Genomic DNA, 17437 nt, shown 5'->3' on the forward strand with positions numbered 1-17437 from the left:
GGAGGCTCCGGCGCCGCTGCCCGCGGCCGGGAGGTGCGGCCGGCCCCGGGGACAGCGCGGGAGCCCCGGGCCCGCCCGGGCGCGCTCGGAGCGGGCGCAGTGCCGCGTTCCGCGAAGCACGGGGCGCTCCGGCCGCCGGCAGGGCAGGCGGGGGCCTGGCTGGTCGGTCGGGCTCCCGGCTGCTGACGGCAGCTCCTGCAGCTCCTCGGCCTCCCCGGGCTGGGCAAAGGTTGGCGCGGCTCCCAACGAGTCCAAGGGTTGCGCTCGTCTGGGGAGGCTCGAGATTCCTGCAGCTGGGCAGGCGAGAGACGAGCGAGCGTCTGCAGGTTTGTGCTGCCTTTCTTAGCACGGGAATTTGGAAGGCCGTGACCAAGCAGAAAGATTTAATCTGCTTTACGTTATGATTTACTAAAATAATTCTTGCCTCTTGCAGGCACGAATTGAAGACCCCCTGATCAGGGATTGAGCAACTCTGCTCCTGACGGAGTCATTCCTACCTATCAACAATACCAGGTTAGGCTGCTGCTAGAAATGAGCTAATAAAAGCTTGGTTAATAAGCTCTTCATGTCTGCTATTCTGAGCAGATTGAGTGCATCTCTCTAGCATTCTTTCTTTGGAGGGGTTGCAGCCGAAGTATTTGATAAGCTATGATGTAAGAAACCTGAGCTGGCACAGGGGGTTGGTTTTCTTTGCTTGTTTAATAAATGTAGGAAACTCTTCTCGAGTAGCTGAATGCATTTTGTTGCAGTAATTACTGCTTCTGGTGTGTCAGAATACAGATCAGATCATCCAGCTTTTCTTTTTCTCCTAGAGACACAATGTCTTCTGGAAATGACTGTCAACCCCAGACCTTGACCAAACCCACATTTGATGAGAGAGAGGCAGCTGAATTGGTTGAGAGGGTGTTTGGATTGAAGGTATCTTGGATCAAGTCACTCCCCAGCTATGATGATCAGAACTTCCGCGTGCGTGTCTCAGCTGAAGGTGCTGCTGAGTATGTCCTCAAAATCACCAATTCAGAAGACAGCCAGGAGCCTGACCTCATTGAAGTGCAGACCCAGGCCATGATGTTCCTCAGTGCTGAAGGCTTCCCTTCAGCTACTCCTTACCTGACAAAAGATGGTACCCTAATGTCTCTGGAGTCGGGAGGTGAGCCACTGTGGGCACCTTTACTGCCCCACTCTCGCCCTCAGCTCGCAGTAGCTTGCCATATGGTACACCATGTATACGCTAAAGGGAACTCTAGGCTGGTGTTTGAATACTGGGGATATGCATCAGGTGACCTGAATTCCAGCCATAATAGTCCAAAGTTAAAATAACCAGAAGCAAAGCAACTCAGAGATAGTAATAATTAACTAGGAAAACACTTAGGAAAACACTTCAACTTAAGGAATTGGAGAAAACATTTATCTGACGTGTGTCCATGCACAGGAAAGGTTAAAAATGCCTCATTGACTACGTGCTGCTTGAAATTATTTGCCTTCAGAGTGGTGTAAAATACAGTTCTAGCCCATCTCTGAACCTAGAATAAATTACTTTAATAGCTCTTGGAAGAAAAATTGCGTTGGAATTTAGCTTTTATTGTCACTGTAACTTCCAAACAACATTTCGGATTCCTGAGACCTGTTCTGCTGCAAAACTTTATGTGAGTGTGTGTGGGCACTAGAGGAACCCTGCTTGGTGCTGAGTTTTTCTCAGCATAGATTTTCAAAGTATGTTAAGGTTTATACATTATTACACAACATTCTGGTAAATCTTTGCATTTTTATGAGCTACATCTGACAACTTCTACACTGGGATACACCTTTTTTGCCTCTTGCATTAACTGTTACTCAGCACACAGCAGAGTGACTGACTGCATCTTTCCTTGTCAGGTACTGGCCTTGGGGGCAAGAAGTACATGGTCAGACTGCTGACTTACCTGCCAGGTACACCAGTAGCAAAAATCACTACCAATGCTGAGATTCTGTATGAGATCGGGAGGCTCGCTGCCAGCATGGATAAAGTGCTCTCAGAGGTGAGTTCTCATGCTTTAGCCTCACACTTCTCTCTCAATCCGGCTCTCTTCAGCATTTGCTCACGTGCCTGCTGCCTGCTTTCAGACCTGCAAAATGCAAGTTGGTACTGCAGACGTCAGTGACTCGTGGCTCAGGTGCCAGCCTCCAAGCTAGCTAAAGCCTTTCCCCAAGTACATGACAAGTGACATGGTACTGGTGATCCTTCTGCAATGCATTTTTGCACCATGAATAGGAAGATAAGGAGTTCTTTTTATATATGCAAAGCTCACCTGTTAGTGTTTCAAATAAAGGCAAATAAAGGAGAATGAACCCTAGGGTTCTCAAATTAGAAGAACAGAATACCAAGCTTGTTTTAAAGGATTTTTGTGTAGTGCTCAGCTGGCTATCTATTATTTTGAATTCCTTTTGACTTGCTGACTTTCTTCTCTTCATGTTCTGTGAGCATTTCACATTGGTACCCTCCCTACAGTGCCAGCCATGCCAACAGAAATCTGTGACACTTCTCATTTGCACCACTTCCACTCAGTCTTAATGCAAACTAAGTTCTTTACTCTGTAGTTACACAGGATAATAAAGCTGATCAATAAAGCTCAATAATAAAGCCAGTACTGAGTTTGATGCAAGAAAGACCTCACATTATTTATTAACCTTTCATTAACCTTTCCTTCTCATGTTCTGGCTACCAGCTTCAGACAGTTATGAAATGTGAATTGCCAGTTTTACTAAGCACATTCTTAAATTACAAGAGCATTTTCAATTGTGAAAGATAACTTGCTGTTGCCTTCTGACATACTGCTCACACTCTTAAAATGTGGCTAAAATAAGCTAGTCTCAAAATATGCTGTGACTGATCTTGCTAAGGAGAATGTAGTTAATGAGAAGAAATTCTGATAGAAAAGGCTCTTTATTCCTTTAACACATGGATTATCATCCACCAATGTGGTTTAGGCTTGATCTTGTTCTTTACTTGTTTATACACCATCAACTTTTGACTGTCATTTAGTGATCATTAAGTGCCTTGATTTCAAACATAGTTTTTGTAGTTTTTTTCTTAAAAGAAAGCCAGCTACTCTTGTGGGAAGTTGTTTTTTTTTTTTTAATTTGCCCTATGCACTGATCCAGTCTGGCCCAGAAGTCACCTTAATAAGCATTTGAGGAGTCCAAGATAAGCATGGGGTGTGTAGTGGGGGAGATGCTTTTCCTCTTTGAATGTCACTTTCCAAACCATCCCTTCCATTGCTAGTGAGAGAGGGGTTAAGGACCTTGTATGTTTAAAGTAGTGAGGCCTGGATGTACAAAGGCAAATTTTCATAAGCATAAAGCCATGTCAGTGTCTCCATAAACTACTGTGCTCAGGATTTGTCACACACCAGCTGTTCCTAAGGCTTGTCCCAAAGGTCCCACCTTTAAAAGCCCAGAGCGTGCCTTCTCCCCGCATGCTGGCATGTTTTGTGTTTCTGGTGCTCCCACAGCTTTCTGCACCACCAGCTGTGCGGGCTGAGCTCTGCCCCAGCAGGACTCTGGCCTTGGCAGAGGCTCAAAGTTGCTACTCTATGGACTATTACTCTATGGACTCTATATCTATACTATTATTCTCTATGGACTATATAACTATGGACAGTTAATGGCATTTTTACATTATTGAAGTGACAAATTACTTAAGGTAATCTACCTAAAACATGGGGAAAAACCATTCAGGCTGTATGTAGATATTAAGATGCTTGCTTTAATCATTCTTCAGGTTATTCTTTTACTTGATATAAAACAACAGTCCAACTCATTGGGCTTTTCAGTGAGTCTTATTAGAAACCTGTTAAAATTAATAGGGGTTTTGAATCAAGCCCTTTAATCATAAAGTCTGCAATTTTTCTTATGCCTATATTATTGTGTGCTTTTCCCAAAGAAATTCCAGCATCCATCAGTAAAAAGTCTGCATCGAGGTCAGTTCATTTGGAATCTGGCAAATGTTCCTCTTCTGGATCAGTACATTTATGCCTTACACCAGAACAAATACCGTGCAGTGGTGGAGCAAGTTATTGAGCAGTTCAAAGGCAAAGTAATACCCAAGCTGAGCAGTTTCCGAGCCTGTGAGTATTTTATTCTCATTGTAATTATGTTGAACTGAGACACAGAAATTTCATACAGGAGTTTGGCTCTGTAGAGAAGGAAAACAAAACCAGCAAAAAAAGTAAATCTCTTTTCCCTAGCCTAGACATGGAGAGAGCACAGAGCAAGCCAAGAGGAATGTTCTGTCCAGTCAGGGTCAGTTCTTTATTTTTCTAATGAGTTTCCTCCCAGTTAGGTTTATGATTTTCAGGATGTTATATCAGCTTACTAAATACACATGGAGTACAGTGCTACCTTTCATAAAGACCCAAATAAGTACTTAATCCAAATTTTGGAATTCAAATGACATTGATATTGATGATGATGTGACAGTTCTGTAGTTGTAAATTACTGTTGTGTGTTTGTGAACACGCAGTGCCTTGCAGATCACAGCAGCCTGGAGCACCATCCCATAACTCTCCCTCTTCTCTGCTGCCGGTCATCTGGCAGTGCAGCAGAGCTTCAGGGGAAGCAGTAAAGGTGTGACAGGCAGCACTTGATGCTGCAGGGGACTAGTGTGGTTTTGTAGCGGAGTGTTAGCTTGACATGCATCTTCCCAAAGCTGTTTCAGCTGTTTAATAAGTATTCAATATTGTTTCTATTTCTTCTGTGTTTAGGTATCAATCACGGAGACCTTAATGACCACAATATTCTAGTAGACTCCGGTTCTGCTTCCCTGGAGAATCCCCAGTACAGAGTGTCTGGCATCCTGGACTTCAGCGACATGAGTTATGGATATTACGTGTTTGAGGTTGCGATAGCCATCATGTACATGATGATTGAGAGCCCAGACCCTCTGAGTGTTGGGGGACATGTTCTCGCAGGGTTTGAGAGCATCCTGCCACTCACCGCTGAGGAGCGAGGTGCCCTCTTTCTCCTGGTGAGTGGGAGGTTTGCACAGTCCCTCGTCATCGCTGCCCACACAGCTCTTCTGTACCCAGAGAACAAGGAGTACCTCACAATCACGGCGAAAACTGGCTGGAAACGCTTAATGACAATGTTCGAGGTGGGCCAGGAAGCTGTGGAGAAGAAGTGGTTTGAGACTGCCCAGGCGTACACGCACCACGCACCTGCCCCGCAGGTCCGCGGCTGCTGAGGTACTGGGGGTGACACCACACTGAATAAAGCAATAAAGGCGGCGATGTCTGAGCTGGATGGGGCGTGTCTGCGGGCAGGGCGGGACCGGCTCATCTCCCCGGGAGAGAAAACCATTACCGCCCCCACGGCGGGCACAGGGGTATGGCCATTACCACCCCCACGGTGGGCACAGGGCTGTGGCCATTACCGCCCTCACAGCGGGGCGAGGGTATGTGACCATTTTGTACCCTCATGGCAGGAGACAGGCTTTTTCCCACCCTCACGTCAGGGGTGCGTGCGGCGTGACCGTTACCTGCCCTCATGCTGGGGTGTGCTGTGATGGTTACCTGCCCTCATGCCGGGGATGGAGCTGTGACGGTTACCTGCCCTCACGGCGGGTGGAGCTGTGACGGTTACCTGCCCTCACGGCGGGTGGAGCTGTTACCATTACCTGCCCTCACGGCGGGTGGAGCTGTGACTGTTACCTGCCCTCACGCCAGGGGATGTGCTGTGATTGTTTCCTGCCCTCACAGTGGGTGGAGCTGTGACCATTACCTGCCCTCATGGTGGAATGCAGTGTGACCGTTACCTGCCCTCACACCAGGGTGTGCTGTTACCGTCACCTGCCCTCACGGCGGGTGGAGCTGTTGCTGTTGCTGTTACCGTTACCATTACCTGCCCTCACGCCGGGTGGATCTGTTGCTGTTGCTGTTACCGTTACCGTCACCTGCCCTCACGCCGGGTGGAGCTGTTGCTGTTGCCGTTACCATTACCTGCCCTCACGCCGGGTGGAGCTGTTTCCCGCCCCTTTCGGCGGAGCTCGGGCACGCGCATGTGACGTTGCGGGCCGCGCGCATCAGCGCCGCCCCCGGCGGCCAGAAAGGGCGCAGGCCCCGCCCCAAGCCGGCAGGCGGCACCGCGCAGGCGCGGCGGCCATTTCCGACGCGGCGGTGAAGGTTCGGGCGCGGCCGCAGCGCCCGGTTGTTGCCCGCCGGCTGGGCCTCGCCGCCCCCCGCCCGGGCCAGCGGTTGTTTCCGGCCCGCCGTGAGTGAGGACGGGCGGCGGGTGGGCGGTGGGGCGCGGGACGGGTCTCTGCGCGGCGCGGGAGGCGGCGCGGCCCTCGCGTTCTGCCGCGCTGAGGATGACTGTGCAGTGCGGGCGCGGGCGGCAGCGCCCCCTGGGGCCGTGCCGAGTGCGCTCGGTGCCGGTTCCCGGTTCACGTGTCCTGTGCTCTCTTGCAGGCCCGGTGCCGGTTCCCGTGCCCTGTGCTCTCCTGCCGGCGCGCCGCCCTCTGCCCCTGGCGCGTCCCCGGCACCATGGTGAGTGATCCGCCTTCCTCGGAGCCTTGCTGAGCCGCGGGTGCTGCCGAGTCACGGCCTGGGCGGGGGCGGCGGGCACCAGTGACCAGCCCGAGGTCACCGAGTGGCTGGGTCTGTTATATAGAGGCTTTATGGCGTTGGTGACAAGAGACTGGTGATACTTACTGAGCTATTCCTTTTGCAGTCTCGAAGATATGACTCCAGAACTACCATATTTTCTCCAGAAGGTATTTTTTTAACCCGACACTTTCAAGTCGACTCTGACTGTTCTGTCTTCTCAAAACTATCAAAACACTTGTGCAAAGGGTGGTTGTTAGTAGCGTGTTTCTCTCTGAATATGAATTACAGATATCATATTTGCCCACACCCAGTTCTGTAGGGACAGCAAGGGTCCAAAGTGGACGCTTTCAAATTCATTCTAATTGAAGCAATAATGAGACCAAGTCCCATTAGTGAGTATTATCACCTGCCATGTTTTTGAAATAACCATTTATCTCTTGTTTGAGCATAGTTAGATTTTGTCACTGTCAGGCCCTGAGAATGGATAATACCCTGCGGGTGCAGTCATGCCTCTCCTTGTTATTCTTGCACATGCTGAAACAAGTACGTACAAACCACGTTTTCTTACTTCTTAGATGGGAAGAACCCACCAGTATAAAATATTTTCTTTGTTTATTGAAAATTTGTCTTGGGTTATTCTGCTGCAGCACAGAGTTCTTTAATTTATTTTTTTTTTAATAGAAAGGTGGTTTTGTTTTTGTTTTTTTTTATAGAAAGGGGTTTTTTTCCCCCCAGTGGCCATGTCCAGTATTACCTTATTTTCCTTCTCTGAGTCCTGCCTCCTTTCCAGCCAATTAATTTACAATTGACTGGTAAGAGACTGAAGAAGTAGATGGGACAATGAGCACTTGTCAGATTCTTGTAACTCTCAGTCACCTTGTGCAGTTGGTCTTGTTCAGTGTCACTTTTTGATGACAGGAGTTCTGATCCTTTCTCAGGTCGCCTGTACCAGGTTGAGTATGCCATGGAGGCCATCGGCCATGCAGGCACTTGCCTGGGAATTCTAGCAAACGATGGAGTTCTCCTGGCAGCGGAACGACGCAACATTCACAAGCTTCTCGATGAAGTGTTTTTCTCAGAGAAAATATACAAACTTAATGAGTAAGTTGAAATGGTGATTAAATGTCCTGTGATGTTATTAACAGCAAAGTGCAGATTAGCACATAACCTGGTCTTATTTTATTTGAAGTGTTAATAATCTTTTAGTTTGGTGTTTTAGACAAGTATGACTATTCTGTCATTGTTCACTGTAGTAGTTCCCCCTTCTAAAGTAGAAGTATTGCTGGTTTGTTTTTTTTTTTATCTCCAGGAGAATTTTCTAGGTGGAATAGCCTGTTTGTTGGTATTACACCATACAAGGTAATGGTATTGTAGCACTTAAGGAAACTGGGAAATCTCAGTTTTACAAAATACCATTGCAGGGCAGAATAAAGAGTGCACACAAAAATTACCATGCTATTTCAGCTCCCTTTCCACATCTCTGTTTTTCTTTGGTGGCTCGAAAAGTCTGGGGTAACTGGGTAAAATGTGCCTTAGGCTTCTTTGCCACAGTTGTAGCAGACATGAAACGTCTGTCTATTATCATTTTCATTCTAGCTCTTGGAAGTTAAATTTGTGATGTCATAGCAAAGAGTTTAATGGATTATGCTTTTTTGTTGCAAAGGAGGTAGAGCTTCATCCTTGACAAAAGCTGCAAAGGAGCACATAGTTTTCCATCCTGTCTGCCTCCCATTCCATGTTGGTCTTGAAAGCTTCTGGAATGGTAGGAAGTACTGGATTTTCAAGGAGGCAGTGCAACAGCACACTGGAGTAGTCACCTAGAACAGCCCTTTCATCTTCTGGAAAATTCCTAATTTTACAAATCTTTTTTGTGTAGCAAAAGATTTGTAGCATATCAGATTGAGCTGAAGAGATACTAAATTAAAATCCAACAAAACAATCAAGGATTGAAGTGCTTATTTTTCTTGGGGCCCTATCAAGACCACCAAGTTTCAGTTAGACAGATGCCACGTGTCAGCCAGCAGCTCCACTGAAGGCCTGTCACATCTGTGTTCCTCCTTCAGTGTTGAGATGTGCTGTTTCAGGTGGCCTCCTGAGAGGCACCTGTATCTATGTGCCTGATGGCTCTTGTAAAACCACTCAGAACTTAATCATCCGTGGCATGACCCTCTTCTCAGAGCTGTATGTATAACTAACATACTGACTTGCTGACTTTGGCTGTCCACCTCTGCTCTTAGCAAATGGTTACTGATATTTTTGATGCACCCTGAAGGCAGGAGCTATGAACCCATTTTGTATAGCAGCTGTGCAGCTTTGATGAGAAAAGCCCAACAGCAGGTGCTCTGCTTGAACCCCTCTGTATGAAGATATGGGTTGGTTGGTTGGAGATTGACAGGAATTCAGTTCATTTGTGTGCTTTTCTTGCAGGGATATGGCGTGCAGCGTTGCAGGAATAACTTCAGATGCCAATGTTCTAACAAATGAGCTGAGACTGATCGCACAGAGGTAGGTCTGCTGACAGCTAACATGGTTTTACTCACCTGTGCTGCCACATTCAGCTCTCTTTATGCATTAGATCAGAATGATCATTCATTTTGTAGATCAGAAGTAGGTTGAAATAGAACAGCTAGATCACAGATACTCTTAACTTGGGAACTTGTTTCCTCTTAAATGTTGTGCAGGATATGGTCAGCAAAACAAGTTTTGAAAACTGTTTTTTTTTTTCCTTTTTGATATTAGGTATTTGTTACAGTATCAAGAGCCCATTCCTTGTGAACAACTAGTAACAGCACTGTGTGATATCAAGCAGGCTTATACACAGTTTGGAGGTAATGAAGTGTGATGAATCATTGTGTTACTAAATGTCTCAAGAACAATTCTCTTACATAATGTGAAGGATCTAAGTCTGTGGACAGTTCTACTGAATTCTCTTAAAAAGTTATACTTAGGAAAAAATAGCCTAATTTAAGAGGGAATAGGTAGTCATGGTTACTGTTTTTTGCTTCTGAGGCTTCTACTTTTTAGGGCTTGGGAAATTGGTGGCTGAGATGCTGGCTCATTGCACAGAATGACTTGAGTGCTCTTGCATTTACTGAATGCCATCAAAAGACCAGCAGAGAATTGTTTAGGCAGCCTTTCAACATTTTGGGCCCATCCAGCATAATGGCACAATGAATCAAAAACAAGGCTGTATGTAGGGGCATCAGTGGCTCAAGCAACATATTAGAAAATGATAGTGTAAATAGTCTTCCTTAGTATGTGAACGGATGATTCTCTTGTTTTGTTGTTTTACATATATGTAGTGAGAGAGAATTACCTTTTAAACTACTTGGCTTTTGACATTGCTAAGTTAAATGCTTTAACAGCTAAGCTACATACTTGAAATACTAAATTTTAATTTAATGTTCTGAGATAGTAAATTACAATTTGTGGAGACACAAATGGACTGCTCTTAAGGTTAAATGAAATAAACCTCTGCTGCCTTCCACCCATGACTTAGAAGGAAATGCTGGCCTGCTTATCTCAAGCAACAGAAGTGCAGAACTGTGTTAAATCCTAGTTCACAGGAATAGATTGAAAAACAAAATCAAAGAAAGTAATTGAGACTCGTGACCAATCTTGTTACTAAATTTAGGTTGCTAATAGCCTTCTTTTCAACAGGAAAACGTCCTTTTGGTGTTTCATTGCTCTATATTGGCTGGGATAAGCATTATGGATTTCAGCTGTACCAAAGTGATCCTAGTGGAAATTATGGAGGCTGGAAAGCCACATGCATTGGGAATAATAGTGCTGTAAGTTCTGTTTTTTTTTTCTTCTCAAAAAGACAAGTTAAAAAGCGTAAATTGTACTGTATTAATTAAGCTGAGTTGTTGATTATTAATGCAGGAGAGGTTTACAGGTAATTGTAGGAATGCTGCTATTAACTCGTGTTGGTGTTATCTGGCAAAACCCCACACCCGGGCTGTGTGGTTGATTGCCCAAAGACACTGTTTTAATTTCTGTGAAATTTACAGGCAGCTGTGTCAATGCTGAAGCAAGACTACAAAGAAGGGGAAATGACCTTAAAGACTGCCCTGGCATTGGCCATTAAGGTTCTAAACAAGACCATGGATGTCAGCAAGCTCTCTGCTGAGAAAGGTGAGCGTTCTCAAGGCAGGACGGCACCTTCTGCTTAAACAAAGGGAGCAGTGAGCGCACATACTCCAGATGTGGCTCACTGCAGTGTTAGTTGTCACAAAAAAAGTGGTTTCAGAAGATGCAGCAGTTGTCAGCCTTAGCCTAAGAGGCATTCAGATAGCTTAGTCCAGGCTGGTGGGCCCTGTTGGCCAGCTCCAGAGGCGAGGCTGCAGCCTGGGGATTGGAATGCCTGCGTGTCTGGGGCAGAGCCCTGAGAGGAGCTCCCCTGCTCCTGTGCTCTGCTGCAGCAGGGAGCTGGGGCTGGCTACCTCCAGCCAGGGCTGCGTGGCACAGGGAGCTTTGGAGCCTTCTGCCTTGCTGTCACTTGTCATCTCAAACCTTGCCCTGCTGATGATTGCTCTGCCTAAACGCTGCCATCTGTTCCATGTGTTTCAGTTGAAATTGCAACACTGACAAGAGAGAACGGAAAGACAGTAATAAGGGTTCTGAAGCAAAAGGAGGTGGAACAATTGATTAAACAACATGAGGAGGAGGAAGCAAAAGCTGAACGTGAAAAGAAGGAGAAAGAACAAAAAGAGAAGGATAAATAGAATATGAAATCAAGTGTTCTCTAGATAATAAAGGACCTGCTTCAGCAAAAGATAATCTGGATTTTTGTGCTGTAGAAGCCTACAGCTATGCCATGGAGGACCCAGAAGTACTTTTGATGAACCAGGTCCTTAGTCATCATTTAGATAATTAGTTTACTGCTCCTTACATTGACCAATAATTGCTTTAATTCTTGAACACTCTTTCTTTCATCTTCTATTTTTTATTATGGAATAAAATTTAAGAAGAATAGTGATGGGTGTCTTTATTTCCTCAGTAATGCCTGGATATGCACAATCTTGAGGAATTTAATTGCTTTAAACCATTAAAACAAGGTATATGCTAGTTGGTAAAGAACAAATATGGTGTTAGAATTGTTAGAATTTTGTGTGTATGTGTGGGTTTTCCTTTAAAGGTAGTGAAAAGAGCTCCTAAGTTTGAAAAGTCATTTCACAAATACAGAATTAAAGTGTGCTGGCATGCCAAGTTTTAGTTTTGGCCTATTTTGTTCTATAGCAGGCTCTGTCAATCTGATGGTCTTGCAAGCAGTAGTGTTTTAAAAATGCCCTGTAGCAAATGTGTTCAGTTTATCACAGCCTTCACAAATGCATGTGTTTTCTAAGGAATTAATCATACAACACTAGTTATATTCACACAAACTAGAAAGACATTTTACAAAGGCCATGTGAAAATGCTTTATTTTGTCAAAGTACAAATAGGTAAGTAAAATAGTGCATGATTTTTTAGGCCATGTTGACTACTTCACATTTTATCCTGAAAGGAAATTAAGATGTTTTATGTTTAGTTGAGTGTTGCTGATACTTCTCCAGTGAATTTGGTTCCTTTCTCTGACACACCAGTCAAAAAAACTAACCAGTTAACCACCAATTAATTGTGCATTAATTAGGAATCATAGTAATCTTTGTCCAGCTTGCCCCTCTACTGAACGCAAAAAAGTACTTTGTCAGATTAGCAAAAAACTCTTCTACTTCTGAAAAAATAGTGATCTGGAGTGAACAAAAGAAATAAAAAGTTACTGAAAATTGCTGTGCACCCATTCAGATATCAAAAGCAAAGTGAAAAGCCTGAGTGATTAAACGTGAGGCCTTGCTGAATTTCAAACCCTAACAGCAGTGATCCAGCCCATTTGTCCCCAGCCTGGATTGTATTCTTGGTTTGGTTTTGGTTTTCTTACCCCACAGGATAACTGATCTATACAAGATTTAATATGACCATTTAAAGAAACTGAGTGAATCCATACAGTGTTTTGTTGGTTTAATCCATCTCAGACATTTTTGACTAAAATGTACTTTGTCAACATGGCCAGAAATGACCCTTCCTCCTGCCTAAACCCATTTTTGAGTTCACTGCTGTAAGAGTCGCTGTGGAGAACAGAGGGAAGGAATCTGACTCAAGATGTCTGTGCTGCAGCTTGTGTAGTTGTCCTGCACTCACTCTGGCAGCCTCTGTTCAGAGAGGGGGGAGGCAGGGGGTTCTCTGCAGGACCTGCTTGGTCATTCTCTAAGCCTTGGTGCAGCCCAATTGCTTTAGTCTTTAGCACTGAACTTAGATTGCACTTTGTTAATACGCAAATTTTATAGCTCATGAAAGTTTTACTGACTTATTTACACCTTGTGCAACAGTAGGTCTTCCAAATAACAACATAGGAATGGTATTTCATGTAACAAGTCCTGAATAGTTGCAGACAACATGCAATGGGTAATATTTAATCTCCATTATAAAGGACTGTATAAATACCTCAAGCTCCATTTTATGTAAAAATTCAGTGCTCAATCTATTTTTTGATACCATGAATGCAATATATCAGCATCTTTTGCAGATTTCTGGATTGCTGATGATGGTTATACAAGTACTTGGAATATGCTCTAAAAGCAGCAATGCCAAAATGGAATTTTTTCTCACTTCTCAAAGATTACTTGCAACAATACGTGATAGATTCCAGCAATGCTTTCTGTCTTCTGGGGAACTGTTAGTGCATCTGAGATTGTGTTCATCAATGTATATAGTTCATAAAAGGCAGTTTGTTTAGTGTGATCGTGTAAGTATTATCAGATATCTTAGAATATAGACTTAGGAAAATATTTTTCTTAGAAGCATTTTTTTCTAAAATAATGGGGATAACTCATATATGCATATTTTGGTTTAAAGAATTACCAATACCATTTTCTTGCCAAACATGGCATCATTTGCTGGTAAAGGAGAACTTTTTAGATACTGTAATAATAAAAAGTTGGAATGATTTTAATAAATGTACTGAAGCACTGTAATAAGTTTTAAAAGATCTATTTATTTAAAGGTTTTGTTTGCACAAAGTGGAAGAAGTATTGTCTAATACTTCTTGAGTATAATCTTTGATCAGTAATTACCAATTTAATTTAGAAAACCATCACCTCTCCTGAGTGCCATTAATAGCTGATTGTGAGCTGAGCCTCAGTACTGCCTTGGAATAGGCAAGTGACTCTAGCTGGCAGTCATGTCCAAGATGTATAGCCAAGTTCTCCTAACCAAAATTTAATTTGGGATTAGTTTCTGCATTTGAGCCTAGGGCAGTAAGCAGATGCTGGAGATCTTTCATTATTAGAATCTTCCTGAGCCATCTGGACACTAATGCAAGTTTCTTTCCTGTTCTTCCTAGAAATAAGAGCAGTGTTCGACTGCATTGGCCTGTTGTCTTGATTCTGGCTTTGTGTGTTTAAAAAAAAAAAAAAAAAAAAATCACCACCAACTGTGCCTTTTCTGGGAGTGGTTTGGGGATAAGTCGTAAGAACAGAAAAATGATTCTGGCGATACATTTGAGGTATCTTTGCTAATCAAAATGATCTTCCTGTTCTTTGTATGTTTTTTTTTTGGTGTACGTAGTGTTTACATAGAGTTTACAGTGTAATACATAAGTATTTAAAATATTTAGCTATTGCTGTGGATTTAATGTTATTTTAAAACAAGATCTTCATGTGGTGCTGTGGAAGGTGACAGATTTTTCCGATTAGGTAAAAGTATTTACTTAATATTGTTTGCATAATATGATGTTTGTAAACTTAAACTGGTTAGCTTATATCTCACTTGAGTGCATGATAGAACTTGTTAGGGCAAATATGCAAATATTCACAAATAGATTGTCCTAAGAAATTGTAATGTGCTTTGTTATTCTAAGTAGTTTAAGAGATAATGAAACTACTGCTTCTCTAATAATTACTTGTGCTGTCTCTTGCATCTGTCAGTGTTTAAAATAGTTAGCTTGTTTTCTAGGTGACTGTATTCTGTTCAAATAAAGTCAAATTAACTTCCAAGACTGCTTCTTATACGACCTCCTTTAGGTATGCTTCCCTCTTCATCCAAATATTTTACTTGTCAGTTACAAAAGCTCCTGAATTAAGAGACAACAAAAAACTCCTGATGTTAAATTTGACAGCTGCTTCTGGTTTCATATGTATTTCCAAGGTAATTATTTATTCTTTCTCTTCATAACCTTAAAATTAGAAAGAAATACAATACTTCTCCACTGTGTTGTGAAAATGAATAAATTATTGAAAGGTGTTCATTGGTTTCAGAGGCCTCAGGACTGTGATACATGGATAACACAGCTCAGTATACAAGATATGTAAGTCCAAGAAGCTGGTGCACTCAAATACTTCATACATGAGAGAAATTGTGTCATTTTAGACTGGTGGAGACCCTTAGACTTATTTAAATGTCTTTCATTTTCTTTAAAGACTGTTTTCTGCAATGTTCTTCTGCAGTAAAAATGATCCTAATTTTCAAGTTTTAATTGCAGTTATTTCTACTACAATATGAAAACCCACTCCGGATCTAAGAGTACTGTTCACTGGCTTTAATCTGGAGAAAATTTAGCTTCACAAAGTTTTTAGAACATTTCTCATTTTACAAATAGAACTGAGCAGCTGGCTATTTTTATCCGGGTTTAATTTGGCATTTGGCTTTCCAGTTAAACTACTCTTCAGTGCACAGTAAAAGCTGCCATCAGCCAATTTATTGCAGATTCTCAGAGTGTACTTTAGCAGGGACCTTCAGATGTCACCTCCTGCTGACAAGGGTCCTTTGAAAGACAGCATTACTCATGTAATTGTTTCACTTAATGGTAAATAGTAAACTTAACATGCTGCTGATACTATTAATATTCTGCTCCAAGTTCAAAGCAGCAGGAAAAAACATCTACTTATTTATAATAACTAGAGTTTTCTAAAACAGTAATAATACAACAGAATTAACATGTGCCAGATGATGCTACATAAAATATTTAGCAAAATGTTAGGCGTGTAACCCAGACAGTTTAATCCTTTTCTATCCCACAGCATCTGTTTTGCCTAGTTAGGACCCAGCTGCACACAAATGCACAGTTATGTAATAAAAGCAGTTTCCTATGGCCAGCACATTCTACTGGCAGCTATGTTCAACATTGGTAGCGACACAGTATGGCTCTAAAATGCATCTGCTGCACTGCACAGAAATACAGATTTTACCTGATAATCTCATGTTAGGAACACCAGGTGCAGTGCAGTAGTGAACCAGCTTCCATCAAAACTACAGAGTTGCAATTTCAGTACAAATATTGCCCAGTAATTCTTGAAGTACTCAGAAAATAGCTAAACTAGAGCGTCACCAAAAAAAGAAAAAAAAAAAAGGGTGTTAGTGCTGGGCTAAAACATATTTTTCATTTACTATAAAATCTTGAGTTGACAACTGCACATTCATTAAGCATTTCAAAATAAGAGCATGCTGCATCCTTTACACAAATATTTTGATTGTAGAAGATATGCTATGTACAAATGGATTCTTAATATATAAAATGACCATATTTACTGCAGAGCTTTCAAATCAATACAGCCTGTCACTAGAAGTGTGCTGGAAGAAAACTCCTGTGTAAGCAGCCTTTTTTGTGTGCTTGTACAGCCTGCATTATGTCTGGCACAGACATGCACAACCCAAATATGGCTGCAGGAAAAGATAATACAGAAAAACATGAGTCTAAAAATTAAGAAAGGGATTGAAATGCTCCAGTATTCTGTTTTGGTCATTGAAAAGATTCACTGTTTACACAGAGAGATGCAGTTTTTATGTAAAATAAACAACTGGTATAAAAGAATTGTGAAAATCATCAACATGATTCATGAAATTGCTGTTTGGGTAGTGCTCATTTTAGAAAGGTATAAAGTTGCTAAAATTATTTGAGTTAAATAAGGACTATTTTCCCGAGGAATGCTGTATCTAGCACTCTTCATGTACTCTTCTGATTAACACGGTAAAGTCATTTAGCCTTTCTTTCCATGTCTTTTCTCTCTATGAAATACTTAACACTGTCTTAGATGTAAAAAATGTGTTATTGCCAGCTGCTTCTATTTTTTTGGTAATGTGTACACTACACGTTTCCATTAGGATGATTTAGGAAAAATCACCGATTAAATTTCACAGTTGTCGTTTGTAACAGATTTTATTTATCTGATACAGAAAAAAGTGGTGTTTTGTAGAGAGTATTTATTATATATGTTGTATATCTGTAATATACCTAAAGATGTGGAAATATCCTATGTCTTTTCATCTTGCATTAGTTTATCTATTTCAGATTAAAAGTTCCAAATTATTCTAAATTAGAAACTTTTAAAAATCGTACTGATTTCGAAACTTACAAAAAAACCCCTACTGTTTCAAATGCAATGGAAATTAAAAGATTTTTTTTCGCCAGAAGTCACTTACACTCGCACCCTCCCACAAGCACAGTGCAGATGCAGCAGGCGTTGCCCGGGCGGCCGTGCCGGGGTTATGGAGCGCTGGTGCTGCAGCGGCCCCGGCCACGCACCTGCTCGGCCCGGCCAGGAGCCGCCCCCGGCCGGCGGGACGGGCACGGGGACCGAGCCTGAGGGCGCAGCGCTGCCGCCTCCTGCCCGCGGTACTGCCGAGAGCTCCTCCGGCCGCACCGGCTCCTGAGGCCGGGGGCCGAGAGCGGCTCCTGAGGCCGGGGCCGGCCGGCGGCGGGGCCGGGCCCGCGCGGTCCGCGGCTCCCGCCCCCCGCGCCTCCTCCTCACGGCCCGGCGGGGCGGGGCCAGCGCCGCCCGGCCCCAGCGGCTCCCGGCTCCCGCCGCGGGGCTCGCAGCGGG

General features: G+C 43.2%; 2 protein-coding genes across 2 annotated transcripts; both read left to right on the plus strand.

Moving 5' to 3' along the window:
- The first annotated feature begins 4 nt into the window (after positions 1–4).
- On the plus strand, positions 5–5259 carry HYKK (hydroxylysine kinase). Its single transcript, XM_084213854.1, has 6 exons — positions 5–326; positions 434–513; positions 813–1150; positions 1876–2018; positions 3923–4106; positions 4743–5259. Exons 3-6 carry the CDS (start codon positions 820–822, stop codon positions 5219–5221), a joined length of 1137 nt encoding a protein of 378 aa, XP_084069980.1. The 5' UTR covers positions 5–326; positions 434–513; positions 813–819; the 3' UTR covers positions 5222–5259.
- Positions 5260–6111: 852 nt separating this feature from the next.
- Positions 6112–11558, plus strand: PSMA4 (proteasome 20S subunit alpha 4). Its single transcript, XM_084213935.1, has 9 exons — positions 6112–6246; positions 6444–6521; positions 6706–6748; positions 7520–7682; positions 9009–9086; positions 9321–9409; positions 10242–10372; positions 10595–10718; positions 11154–11558. Exons 2-9 carry the CDS (start codon positions 6519–6521, stop codon positions 11306–11308), a joined length of 786 nt encoding a protein of 261 aa, XP_084070061.1. The 5' UTR covers positions 6112–6246; positions 6444–6518; the 3' UTR covers positions 11309–11558.
- The last annotated feature ends 5879 nt before the right edge of the window (positions 11559–17437 follow it).

The sequence above is a fragment of the Fringilla coelebs genome (genome assembly GCF_963513975.1).
Source record: "Fringilla coelebs genome assembly, chromosome: 12".
NCBI classification, from domain to species: Eukaryota; Metazoa; Chordata; class Aves; order Passeriformes; family Fringillidae; genus Fringilla; species Fringilla coelebs.